General features: G+C 36.1%; 2 protein-coding genes across 2 annotated transcripts; both read right to left on the minus strand.

Annotated features, from left to right (window-relative positions):
- Positions 1-869: 869 nt before the first annotated feature.
- On the minus strand, positions 870-2,963 carry LOC132607290 (protein PHYTOCHROME KINASE SUBSTRATE 4). The gene has a single exon (XM_060321198.1). It carries the CDS (start codon positions 2,720-2,722, stop codon positions 1,148-1,150), a length of 1,575 nt encoding a protein of 524 aa, XP_060177181.1. The 5' UTR covers positions 2,723-2,963; the 3' UTR covers positions 870-1,147.
- An 8,430-nt stretch (positions 2,964-11,393) lies between these two features.
- LOC132608326 (uncharacterized mitochondrial protein AtMg00810-like) lies at positions 11,394-11,765 on the minus strand. The gene is made up of 2 exons (XM_060322362.1): positions 11,604-11,765; positions 11,394-11,531 (listed from the first exon to the last, which is right to left on the minus strand). The coding sequence occupies exons 1-2, from the start codon at positions 11,763-11,765 to the stop codon at positions 11,394-11,396; spliced, it is 300 nt and encodes a 99-aa protein (XP_060178345.1).
- Positions 11,766-13,762: the final 1,997 nt, after the last annotated feature.

A 13,762-nucleotide genomic window follows, 5' to 3' on the forward strand; every position in this document is an offset into this window, starting at 1 on the left:
CATTTCGGCCTACCTACTGTTTAGGTGACCCCAATGGCCCAATTAGACCCTGTTCAGGCATTTATTCCATTTTGCTAGCAAAGTCAGAGCTGCTTGCTGATGATTGATGGACACATAAAAATGTACTTGGTGCAGGGGACTCAAGATTAAGAGCCTGTTTGGATGGGCTTACGTCTATAAGCTGTAATGAGCTTATAAACTAAAAAAAATAAATTGAAGTAGTCTAATTTATTTATTTTGACTTATAAGGTGCTTTAGATAAGCTAAATTAAATGGGTCTAATTATTTTTTTGAGCTTATTTTAAGCATAAAATAACTTTAAACTGGCCAGCCAAACACTCAAAAAAGCTGAAAACAGCTTATAAGCCAATCCAAACGGGCTCTAAGTAGCTACTCTCTCTGTTCATTTCATGTGGAGTAAATTCAAACATAAATTTTTAAAGGAAATTTACATACTCTTGTCGTTTCAATTTATATATCAGTAAAAGTTTGAATAGACATGAAATTTAAGAGAGAAAATAAAACTTTGAAATTTGTGATCAAAAATATCGTGTAACATTTGTATGAGTATAAGACATTTGAAATTTATGGCCTTAGGCATGCAATTGCATGACATTTTGTGTGACTATAATTTTTTTTTGTGAAAAATAAAATGAAAAGTTTAACCACCATAGATTATGGTGGGATGGGCGGATGGAGATGATCCCTCCATCATTTATCAAAGTTATCGGATTTGAGCCTTGGTATGAAAAAAATCTTAGTAATAAGTGATTCCCCGTTTAATGTTGATATGTGGTGCGAATCCAGATTAGTCGGGATTCCAAATTCCAATGCAGTACTAGATACCAGATAAGAAACTAAACAAAATGTGAGAGAAGATCAAGTTTAATTATTTCCTAATTGAAAAAGTTGTCATTCTTTCTCGAACATGCTAAAAGAAAAATATTGCTACATAAACTAGAACAAAGAAAATATTAAAAAAAAAAACTATAAATTACAATAATAAATATTTTAAAATATTCAAAAAAATCACGATCAAAGAAAGTTACTTTCAACTCTCCAAATAATAACAAGTGTCACGTGAAATAAACAGAAGGAGCAATAAAACACATAAACATGGCAGTGTCAATGGCACTTGTTTGTCATGCTACAAATGCGACAATCGTGCAGAATGAGAGCTAGCAAGTGGTGGCTTATTAGCTCTGGCAGGCATTGGCCTACTACTCACATGCCCTGGCGTAGTACTTAATGTCAGTTGTGGTGGCCCCTCAGGCGACCCGAATTTAACCGGCTGAGGCCCCACATTTACTGCCTTTTCGTGCCGACAACTCAGCAATCCACTCCCCTTCCACTTTCCACCTTCTCCGCCACTGGAGGCGGCCGTGGTACTTCCACTGCCGCCGCCAAAAAGTCTCATGTTCGACACATTGTCCAACTCAGAGATGGCGGAGAAGTTTGTTACACTAGCACGGTCGAAACCTTCGGCTGTTGCAACACTCCAATCTATACTCACTTCACTTGGTGCATAACACTCTGTAGCTGCAATGCTCGGCGTACCGGGCTCGTCTAGTGAATTACGCTGACGATATAACGGACACGACGTCGCGATTGATGTCGAGAAGCTCTCGATTTCGAAGAGATCTGAACTCGCATCGCTCGCGACGTCGTCGTCCGTTGCGGTAACTCGCGAAATCGGGCTACCGGGGAAGGGGAAGTTGAGTCCATTCTGATCTGTTTGTGTTGATTTTCTAGAAGATGGTTGAAAAACTTCCAGTGAATCTCGGGCCGGATCTTCCAATATTGGGGAAATAGAAATTGACCTTGTTGGTGGAGGTTTGATTCCTAATTTCGCTTGTGTTGAATTGTTCAGTATTGGAAATGAAAATCCTCCACCTGGAGTCTCAGTAAATGGCCTTACTGATGCCAACACGCGTTGTTGACAGGCAATTGTACTTTCTGACTCTGATGATCTTCTTTGTATCGTTTCAATTTTATTTATGGCAGTTTCTGATGACGGCCTCTGAGGATGTATATTTGAGTTCAGAATTGCTGCTCTTTGTTGTACTTCAGTCTGATTTTTCTGAGACATGTTGGTAGCTTTCTCAAGTACTACCTTCTGATTGTGTTTGACAGCAAAGCTTTCAGAGCCAGTTTCTGTTCTTGGATCCGAGTTAGTTTCCTCGACTTGCACCGATTTTTCCCCAGTGCAAGGGCATTTTCTGCAGAAAAACCATTTACGAGTACTAAATGAACCTCTTTTTTTCTCGTTAGGATTAATACTCCTTAATGAAACTTTAATAGCACCTGGTGGATTTGATAATAGACCAGTTTGGCTATTCCAACTAGCTTCAGATGAAGCTGTTGGCGTAGCACGAAAAGAATTGGCACGAAAGTTTCTTCCGTAGCCATTATCTACGGAAGAAACTGATGAATGTCGATGAACAGAAGCTAATTCGCATTGATCAACGACTAAGTTTTTTTGAGCTTCTGGAGAGGAATCATTGCTTTCACTGAAATATTTTTTCGCATCGAACACGTTAATTTCGGAGTCATCAGGGCTATTTTCTTCAGGTTTGAGATAAGAGGAAAAAGATGCATCTTTTAGTACTACATGGTTTTGGACAAAGGCTCTGTACTGAAGAGGATTTTCTGTTACACTAAGAATAGCAGGATTCTGAGAGGATTTGTACTTTAAGGTTTTAGCTGTTGTTGGCGAATCCATTTTTTCCCCTTTTTCTGGCTTTATTGTTGTACAGCTACACAAAAGAGCAAGCTAGTACTACTTGAGAGAATATTGCTGATGAGAATTCTCTTGACCATCTGGCATTGCATTTGGAGTTATAAAAGAACTTCCTTTTTATTTTTCAATTTTCTGATGTCAATGATTGGAAATTTGGAATAATGAAAAACTATGAGAAAACCACATTACAATTTCCCAACTCCGTTTCAGGTTATGTAATATGTTCAATCGGTGGCTACCAATTTAATTAGACTATCAATGTGTTTGTTACATATGAATATTTAATTTTCTTATGTTTGGTTCGTCAAAATTTAAAAAGATAAGTTTCGTAAATTTTACAAAAATGATTTTTCAAATGAAAATAAAAATAACAAATACTACATCGTGTAAGTGGCATTTCATGCTGATTGTCTCTCCCACCCAACACTTCACCCACCGCCACCTCTCACACTCCATGCCCCCCCCCCCCTCCAACCCCCACAACACCCCAAAGCGCCCGCCCTCAACCCCCTGCCCCCGTCCCACCCCTTGCCTCTCTTCCCCAACCCGACCCCCGCTTCCAACCCCCCAAGCACCCACACTCCTACCTCCACCCCCCCCGACACCTAATCCCCCCCCCCCCCCCCCCACACCCACACTTCCACCTCCGCCCTTTTATGTAGTATGTTTTATTTATTTATCAAGTACCAGAAAAACCACCTATTTTTTAGAAAATATTTTCCGTACCAACACACCCGGCCCTATATATTTGCATTGAATCTATATCTAATATAAAGCTAGGCATATACAAAGTAATGTAACACCTCTCTATGGCCACCATTTCTATTTGTCTTTGTTCTCCTTTTTTTGCCTTTTTTTTCATTTTTTTCATTCAACATATTTTTAAAACTCAATTACTCATCAATAAAATTCTTCAAATTACTTACTGAAAGTGCACCAACTATTCCAACCATAAATTCTGTATTAATCTTATCTTAAACGTAAGAACAGATGTTTCAATCTTAATTACTCCCATCTTTCCAACTCTTCATTGCGGAAAGCTGAACAGCCTCAATTGTTATTACTTTGTCTTTTGCTATTCCCTTCCATTATTTTTATATAGCAATTCCGATAGGCATTATCCGTCTAACTATTTTGGGTGTAGATGATGTTCACGAAACTCAGTTGCACATGGCAAAAGTGGAGCTTTTTATGTATATCAAATTAAATTAGATCTTCAAAAGGTATATTATCTTTAATTTATTTATAAATATATCTACCATTTATTTTGCTTTAGTATGCATGTTCATCTTTATAACGTTGTTTTACCTAAATCCTATTGTGAATCACTTAATTCTTTATGTCTTAAATTTTTGTCCCTCGAATTATCTTAAGGAGATTGTCCTTAAAGGGACCTCCATGTTCATTTCATGTTTGATGCTGCTACATCCCTCTTTTGGTACAAGCAAAATTATCCTACTCGGATATAGAAAACAACCCCCCAGAACATATAGTCAAAAGACAAAACAATTAAAGGACAACAGGTAAAGGGAAAGATTATTAGTTAGAATAGTCACAAATTCTGTCAGTAGGATTTTTCTCTCATCTTGATAAATATTAGTTATTACTAGAACAACAAAATCTCAAACTCAAATTAATTAAATCGGCTACTAATTTAAACTTGATATATGAGGTAGTACTATTTTTGACATATTAGTTATTTATTCATGAGTATATTTTTTCTGTGGTTTTCATTATATATGTAATGCCTATTTATTTATTTTTCTCAGTTTTTTCCCTTTTCACTTTTGTTTCAGTTTATATTGTTTATAATAAATTTATTTAGTATTGAACATCTTTTATTACCTACTTTTATTATACCTTTGAGTCTCTTATGTTACATCTTCTTTATGGCATCTGAGTCTCTTTGATTTTCTATCTTTGTCATTGGTAAGTTAGAGAAGCAGAAAGTGACATTTGATTGTGGAAAATGAACGGGTATGAAGTATGAGAGAAAAATTAAAAAGAAAAAGGACAAAGCAAGAGAAAAACTTGAAAGAAAGGCGCTTATATTTTAATTTTTTTTTTCAGAGGAAAATTTATGTCTTAATACACATACGCACATAAAGAGCTCCAACTTTTTTTTTTAAACGAAATTCTTCCGTTTCGTTATAGGAATAAAAGTAGTAGTTTCGACGATGCAAAACGCATCTTCAGAAGACCAAAAATTCTTACCGATTAATAAAAACTAAAAGGAATTTTTAGAATATTTTTACCACTTGAATATATAAACACTGCTTAATAAGTTTAACCATATAATCACGCGAAGTGCGGATAAATTCACTAGTTATTTTACATCTTTGAGAAATTAGGTAAAATGTTCTATATACACCCATGTTAACTAGCAGTAGATATCATTTTCAAGCCCCATGTTCTCATTAATTAGCCAACAACAGTGGTTGGATAATGGAATTAAATTATTGATTATCACTGTTTAAGAAGTCAAGAATTCTTTAGTGGAAATTTGGTCCTTTAAATGTAGACCTGAAAAATATTGTTGTACGGCCATGAGATGTAACGGTAATCTTGAGGAGGACCTGATTGTTTTGTTAAACGGAGCTACTCGACATCTATGTTGGTGAGAGGTAATAAGTATCTCGTGAAATTAGTTAAAATTTGCTTAAGCTGGCCGGACAATGCAGTTATTAAAAACCACTGGCTGTTGTACTATATTAGATCAAAGTATGATACTCCTATCAGGTAAATGGATGTAGTACCATACAACTAATGTGGACTTGCATTTTAACTAAAAAAAATATGGGGAAATTTCATAAATATATGATTGGGTCACTCACATTGCAAAAAAAAAAAAAAAAAATAGCCCAAAACTTACATTACAAAGCTCTAACCCAAAACTCCCCTCTCTCTCCACTGCCTCCTCCTTTTTCCTTTTTTTTTTTTTTTTTTTTTTGTTGGAGTTCGCCATTGCCTCCTTTTTTCAAAAATATTTTTTTAATAGAGTATTATAATCCATATACCCATATACTCTCATATACAATATTATACAACATTATAATCCATATACTCATATACAATATTATATAAAAATTATAATTCATATACCCATATACGAATATACACCTATATACAAATATTAGACACCCATATACAATATTATAACCCTTATATCCATATACACCCGTATGCAATATTATACACCCATATACATTCATATACAATATTATACACTCATATACAATATAATACAATATAATACACCCATATATAATATTATAACCCATATATCCATATAACCCATATACAATATTATACACCCATATACACTCATATACACCCATATATAGTCATAGCCGGAGTTCCGTTCTCCGGCGTATACACCGACATACAATATTATACACTCATATATACCCATATACAGTCATCGCTGGAGTTCCGTTCTCCGGCGAACTCCAACACCACCACCAGAACCAACTGTTTAAACATCAAAGATCCGGCGTGACAGAGGGAGAGGGAAAATAAAACAAAATTTAAAAAAAAATTAAAGATCCGGCGTGACTGAGGGAGATGGGAAATTAAAAAAAAAAAAATTAAAATTAAAAAAAAGGAGGCAGTGGCGAACTCCAAAAAAAATTAAAAAAAATAATAAAAAAAATTAAAATAATAATAATAAAAAATTAAAAAAAAAAAGGAGGTAGGTGGGGAACTCCAAAAAAAAAATAATTAAAAATTAAAAAAAAAAAATGAAAATGAAGGAGGCAGTGGAGAGAGAGGGGGAGGAAGAGGGGAATGAGTCATTTTTTGACAAGTAATTTTTGTTTAAACTGAAGATGGGCTACTGTGGGCATGAAACTCAAATATAGGTTAAATTTGGTAGCATTGATATCCCAATTAATACTGAGTGTAATTATCTCAAAAAATATTATAAGAAATGTACTCATCCTATCACCCACACAACACACTCACATATTATATGTGATTATCCAGAGAAATCTTTCGCCAACATGATTACACGAGATATTCATAGAAGACACAAAGATTTCGAAGATGATGTTATAATTAACTAACCTAGTAGTTTCAGTTGTGACAACATCAAAAACTCTAAATCTTGCTTTAGATCTAGCAGGAATAGATTGGACCCTGCTAATCTTAGAAAATCCTGCTATCTTGAGACTAATGTCCTACCACGCACGTTAAGTAGCAACAATCTAAAATCACTAATAAGCTGTCGGCCGGGGCCAGCCTGTTCTACTTGCGCACGTCTCCACTAATTTTATAGGTTACCTGTTATACAAATGGGAAAAAATCATACATATAGTGTTTTTATGTTCTGAAATTTGAACTTGAGACCCTTATGATTTCCAGCCCACTTCATTGACCATTAGACCACACCCTTGGATGCTGAAAGAAGATAGTTTTTAGCAAGAATTGTAATAAAACAAAGATTTTTTTATAAAACCATGTGGTATTCCAATATCTGACTAATTCAAGTTTGCGTTGCATAAGATCTATTAAAGCGAGAATGCCTCGTTACCAAGAATTTCTTCAAGGCTCAAAACTTTTAAACGTGAAGGGATTCCATCCGTTCCATGACCACATCTGATATATTTTCCACTTTAAAAGTGTTGTATTGAGCACACCCCAAAGTAACCCCACCAACCCCAATCTTGCTCGCACATCAACCCCCCTAAAAGAGTAATGGGGAAAACAATAAAGAATGGAACACCCATACAATTACTAACTGATAAAAGGGTATCTTATTAATAAACTAAAATCCTGAAATATTTTAGTTGATCTGATTTTGATACTTTATTCGTGACGAAATTCAGGTCCAAACTAAAAAAAGACGATAACTTGATTTTTTTTGTTTAAATAACCTACATTTAATTCTCAATTTAATAAACTTCACAATTCAAGATACATGTATATAAATTTAAAATTCTGGGAATCGGATTTCTTTCTCCAATTGTCTTCTTTATTGAGCATTATTAACTTCCTCTCTATCAATCATTGAGTTCAGAATCATACATGGAGCTCTTGCGCAAAGACACTAATAGAAAAATGATGTTTTTCCCACCTATTCGATGTGAAATTTGTGCTATAAAATATGATTTTTCCCACCTCATTCCCACCGAACTAGCTCACTGGAAAAACGCATAGTCGGAAATAGGTTCCCACTGAAGAGCTGAGAAACTTCATACTTTATCCGTGTGAAAACGCTACTACTATTTAAGTTTTTCCCGCCGACATTCAATGAGAAATAGCTATCGAACATTTTTCGGTGGGAAATCAATTAGACAACAACAACATACTCAATATAATCCACTAATGGGGTTTGGAGATGGTGGTGTGTACGCAACCTTAGTATCCAGTATCCCTACCTTGTGCAGATAGAGAGGATTGCACAAAGAAAAAAAAATGAAATACATGTAGAGAAAGAGTTTCTGGAAGAAGCTAAGACAAAAAATATAGTCATATAAATTGAAATAAAAAACTCTATATAAATTGAAATCTCACCTGCCTTTTCTCTAGCCAAAATAACCAAAAGAAAAATAGGTACATAATATTGTAACGGTCGAGCTTTTATCGTTTGTTACGTTTTCTTCATAAACAAATCATTCACCATGTATGAACAGCCAGGGGAAAAAATAAAATACGATCTATGAATTCGGCGAGCACAATTGTTTGCCTCAAACTTTGTATATGGGTTCAGTACGCGTCACAGTTTAAGGGGTGCGGTCACTTGAACTCGAAGCGTCAAAATGAAAGAAGAAAGTTAATTGTCAAACTATAATTAGAACGGGTTCAGAAATTTAGTTGAGACGTCTTTTGGATTAAACTCTAATCAGAAGACAAATCTATGAGGCCCATAAGCCTTGAGGTGGCCCAGAAGAGGATCAGACCAAGCATCAATGGTGGTTTTTTATAAGGTTTTGATAAAATACGGAAATATAAATTCTAATCTAGAAAGCAAGTAAATTGATCAATGGCAACAAGAATGGAAGGAGGGAAACTACTTCTCAAGTAACGATCCAATCTATTTCACGAATTGTAAATAATAGCAAGTTTATGTTATTTAGCCTCGGATAATGACTCTAAATTAACTTCTTCCGAAGATTAACTAGACTACCCAATTGAAGATCCCTCAAGCAATTAGGAGCATTAAGAACACCCGAATATGGCTACAAGTGGTATTGCCTATTCCTAGGTCAACTTCCATTAGATGAGGGTTAACGCCCCAAATTCATGTTAATTATCCTATCCCAACTCCGTTTTTCCTCTTCCGAGTTTCAAACAAAGTAAATGGGCGAGTTCAAAGGTTAGCTAATCCCTTGAAAACATTCATGAACAAGAATAATTAAAATAGCAAAAACTTACTTGATTAAGAACAATGCAAATGAATAAATAAGCACAACAAGAGTGTCAATCTTAATTGTCTTGACAGTTGAACCTGAATTGTCACATCTACGAAATATGTACAAATGTTAAATTTCAGCGCAACTACTAAATTGGTCAAGTAAGTTTAGTATAGTACCACGAACCCATAAACTTTAAATCTTTGTTTACGGCTCCATATGCTTAAGACTATACATTGAAGATTCAACATGCAGCGGCATGAAGCGGATCACATCCAATCAATCTGCATGATTTCCAAATTAAACCGGGTCCCATATTAATAGTACATATAATATGCACACTTTCTGTCTCAATTCATTGACATGAGAACAAAAGGCAAGCTATTTAAAGGATAATGATATCATCTATGATTAGATTTTTCATTATCTTCTTGTTGTCTTAGCCACTACGTTTTTTTAGCAATTTTTTGTCACGTTTATTAAATTATTTCATGTACTTAGCTTCATGTCTCTTGGTTATGAAACAGATCTACTTTTTAGCTTAAAAACCTAAGCATAATGTGTGGATGTGAACTGGGGGAGGGTCCCTTTGCTTAAACAATAGAGAAGAATTGTGTGAGCATTTAAAGTCTATATTCAAAGAGGAAAGAAAACAAAACAATTTGGACCACAAAATGTTGTTTGATAAAAATTGGGAACTGTTTGTAGGGTAAGGATTATCTCAAAGCTAACATGAAGTGCTTCGCTTTGGGGTGTGTGAAGGAGAGGGCTATATAATTTGATGGGCTGGAAACTTGTCTTCAAAGGAAATTTGATATTTTTTTTCTTCTTGTTTTTCTAATTTAAATTTTGAGTAGGAGAGAATATGTTTATTTTATGTCGTGTTTAATTAGCATCATGTGACACATATTTCATGAATTTTACAATGGAATCCCATTTTTGGATGCCACTTTCTAAGCTTTTACTATTGGACATATAAAGATCAATGAATATAATTGAGCATTTGGAAAATATTTGATTAAAATTGATTAAATGAGTATTTGAAATTGAAGTTAAAATAAGTACTCCATTAGGAAGTTGATATGACTTTCAGTTGCAAAAAAGCTAAAGTTTTTGAGTGAAACAATTATTTCACTTGGAATACTTCTTAATCACTTCCTTCTTTGACAAATTTCAACTTGCAAATAAATGATAGCTCAGTTTTTAAGGGGGTTGATATGAGAATTGAATAGTTTCAAGGCTTTACTTCATGTCCAAATTAATACCAGTATTTACTTTGTATACATTTCAAGCAGTATTCAAATATTGTATATATACATGTCTATTTAAAAAAGAATTATCAGTTACATATATAAAATGATTTTTTTGTAAAGCAGCATGACATTTATTGCTAAAAGGTGTCTCCCCACTGGGACACTGGAGAGTTGTAATAAAGCATATTTTGTGCGTCTGTCATTAAATCATATTTGGGTTAAAGTATTTTTTTATTTGGTTTAAAATAATTAAATTAGATACAACAACACTACATGTCATAGCAAAAGGAACATCGACGGGGAAAATCAAATAAATTACTGTACATCCTTATAGGCCTGAATATCAAAATAGTAAGTATCCAATTTGACCTCATGAAAAAAAAAGAAAAAAAAAGTATAAACGAAATAATCATATTTTTTCCTACTGACCAAATCAAAAGAAGGATCCTGAAGGCCTGAACAAACGGTACAAACCGGTTCCAAATTGTAAGAAATATTTTCCTTGAGTCCTTTCATTACTTGAATTGGTTTATATACAAAATAGGAGAATAATATTCTAACCTAAAATAGGAGATTACACAATATACAAAATATGCTAACCTAAAATAGTAGACTACAAAATATTCTAATTAATATTTACATAATCTATCACACCCCCACAGTCGAAACGGGAGGTTTACGAACGCTGAGACTGTCCCGAAAATCTTCAAATAACACCTGTGGTAGTCCCTTGGTGAAAATATCGGCAATCTGATAGAGGGAAGGAACATGAAGGACACGAACCTGTCCGCGCGCAACCTTCTCATGAACAAAGTGAATGTCCATTTCGATGTGTTTGGTGCGCTGATGTTGCACCGGATTTCCCGAAAGATAAATGACACTCACATTGTCACAGTATACCAGAGTAGCCTTATGAATAGGACAATGTAATTCCAATAGAAGATTGCGAAGCCAGCAGGACTCGGAGACAACATTAGCAACCCCCCTATACTCCGCCTCAGCACTCGAACGAGAGAGGGTAGGTTGGCGTTTCGAAGACCACGATATCTAGTTATCCCCAAGAAAGACACAGTAACCAGACGTTGACCGACGTGTGTCAGGGCAGCCCCCCCAATCCGCATCAGTGTAGGAAAGAAGGTCCGCAACTGATGACGGATAAAGATGCAAATCATAGTCAAGTGTACCCTGAATGTAACAGATGATACGCTTAAGTGCATGCATATGAACCTGTCGCGGTGCATGCATGTGTAAGCATACCTGTTGAACAGCATAAGAGATATCCGGCCTCGTGAAAGTAAGATACTGAAGGGCACCTGCGAGACTGCGATAGTGAGTCGGGTCATCATAAGGATCACCCGATGTGTCGCTCACCTTCGGTTTAGTATCAACCGGAGTAGAAGTAGCCTTACAAAAAGACATCCCCGCTCGATCAATGATTTCTTCGGCATACTTACGTTGCGAAAGAAACATGCCATCCTTATGTCGAGTGACATGAATGCCAAGGAAATAATTCAAAGGACCCAGATCCTTCATAGCAAATTCCGAGGCAAGGAGAGCCATAATGGAGCATCGGAGAGAATTTGAGGAAGCAGTAAGAATAATATCATCAACATAAAGTAGCATGTATGCCATATCAGACCCTTTTTTGTAGATGAACAAAGAATTGTCAGATCTGCTGTTTGAAAAACCAAGAGAAGAGACATAATCTGCAAAACGCTTGTACCATGCTCTCGGGGCCTCCTTAAGCTCATATAAGGACTTACGGAGTAAACATACATAATCCGGATAAGTGGGATCTCTGAAACCCAGAGGTTGATGCATATACACTGTTTCCTTGAGCTCACCGTGTAAGAAAGCATTCTTGACATCTAGCTGATGAATAGGCCACTTCTTTGATAGGGAAAGACTGAGAACGGTACGGATCGTAGCCGGCTTGACCACTGGACTGAAGGTCTCACCACAATCAATGCCAACCTGTTGAGTCTTACCATCACCTACAAGACGGGATTTATGCCTCTCAAAGTCACTATTAGATTTTTCTTTATGAGTGAAAATTCACATAGAACGAATAACATTCACATTAGGTGGACGGGGCACCAACTCCCACGTCTTATTTTTAATAAGAGCATCAAATTCATCATCCATAGCCATTTTCCAATTCGGGTCGCGAAGGGCGGTCACAGGGTTACGAGGGAGAGGGAATTTCGTAACCATGGTATTCAAGTTAAACGCGCGTTTTGGCTTAAAAATACCATGCTGATTCCGGGTCACCATTCGGGACGGATTAGTAGAAGGGGGAGGTTGGGGGTGACGGTGAGAGGGGACTGGGCCGCGGGCTGCTGGGTCACGGTGGGAGGGGACTGGGCAGCGGGCTGGGTCACGGTGGGAGGGGAGGTAGTAGAAGCCAAGTGATGCAACCACAATGGGGAAATGCCATCGTCCAAAAACTCATAAGTAATAGAAGTGGGAGAATGTAAATTGGAAAAGGGGAAGACATTCTCATCAAAAATCACGTGACGAGAAATAATGATTTTATGGGACGATAAATCATAACACTTATACCCTCTATGATTCGTAGGATACCCCAAAAAGACACACGGTGTAGACCGGGCTTGCAATTTATGGATAGTCGGAGAAGGAAAAAGGGGATAGCATAAACACCCAAAAATCCAAAGATGAGAGTAAGATGACTTTCTTTGGTATAGCACTTGAAGAGGAGAAACGTGACCTAATAATTTACTTGGTAAAATATTAAGAAGATATGTTGCCATTTGTAAGGCGTGATGCCAGAACGAAGGAGGGAGAGAAGCATGAGCAAGAAGAGTCCGAGTGATATTATTGATAGAACGGATTTTTCTTTCGGCATTCCCATTTTGTGAAGATGTATGTGGACAAGAAAGACGAAATGACATCCCATTAGACTCACAAAATTTCCCGAATTGACCATTATCATATTCCCTCCCATTATCACATTGGACATTTTTAATATGACGTTCAAATTGAGTATGAATGTGGGTTTTTAAAGCTAAGAATTTCGGATAAACATCAGATTTCTTAGCCAAAGGAAAAGTCCATAAAAACTTCAAAAAATCATCCATAAAAAGAACATAATATCGATGACCCAATGAACTTAACACGGGAGAGGTCCACAAATCACTATGAATAATATCAAATGGCATCAAAGTTTCGGAAATAGAAGAATCAAACGACAACTTAATGTGTTTACCAAGAACGCAAGAACGACAAATACTAGAAAGACTAGATTTATTACATTCAATGCTTTTATTAACCCTAAGACAATCTAAGATAGAATTTCCCGGATGACCCAAGCGAGCATGCCAAAAAGGAGAAGACAACGCCGCAAAGGTTAATGGAGTGGTGGTTGGATATTTGATGGTGGTGACCGGATAAAGATC

This window comes from Lycium barbarum, chromosome 8 (assembly GCF_019175385.1).
Source record: "Lycium barbarum isolate Lr01 chromosome 8, ASM1917538v2, whole genome shotgun sequence".
NCBI classification, from domain to species: domain Eukaryota; kingdom Viridiplantae; phylum Streptophyta; class Magnoliopsida; order Solanales; family Solanaceae; genus Lycium; species Lycium barbarum.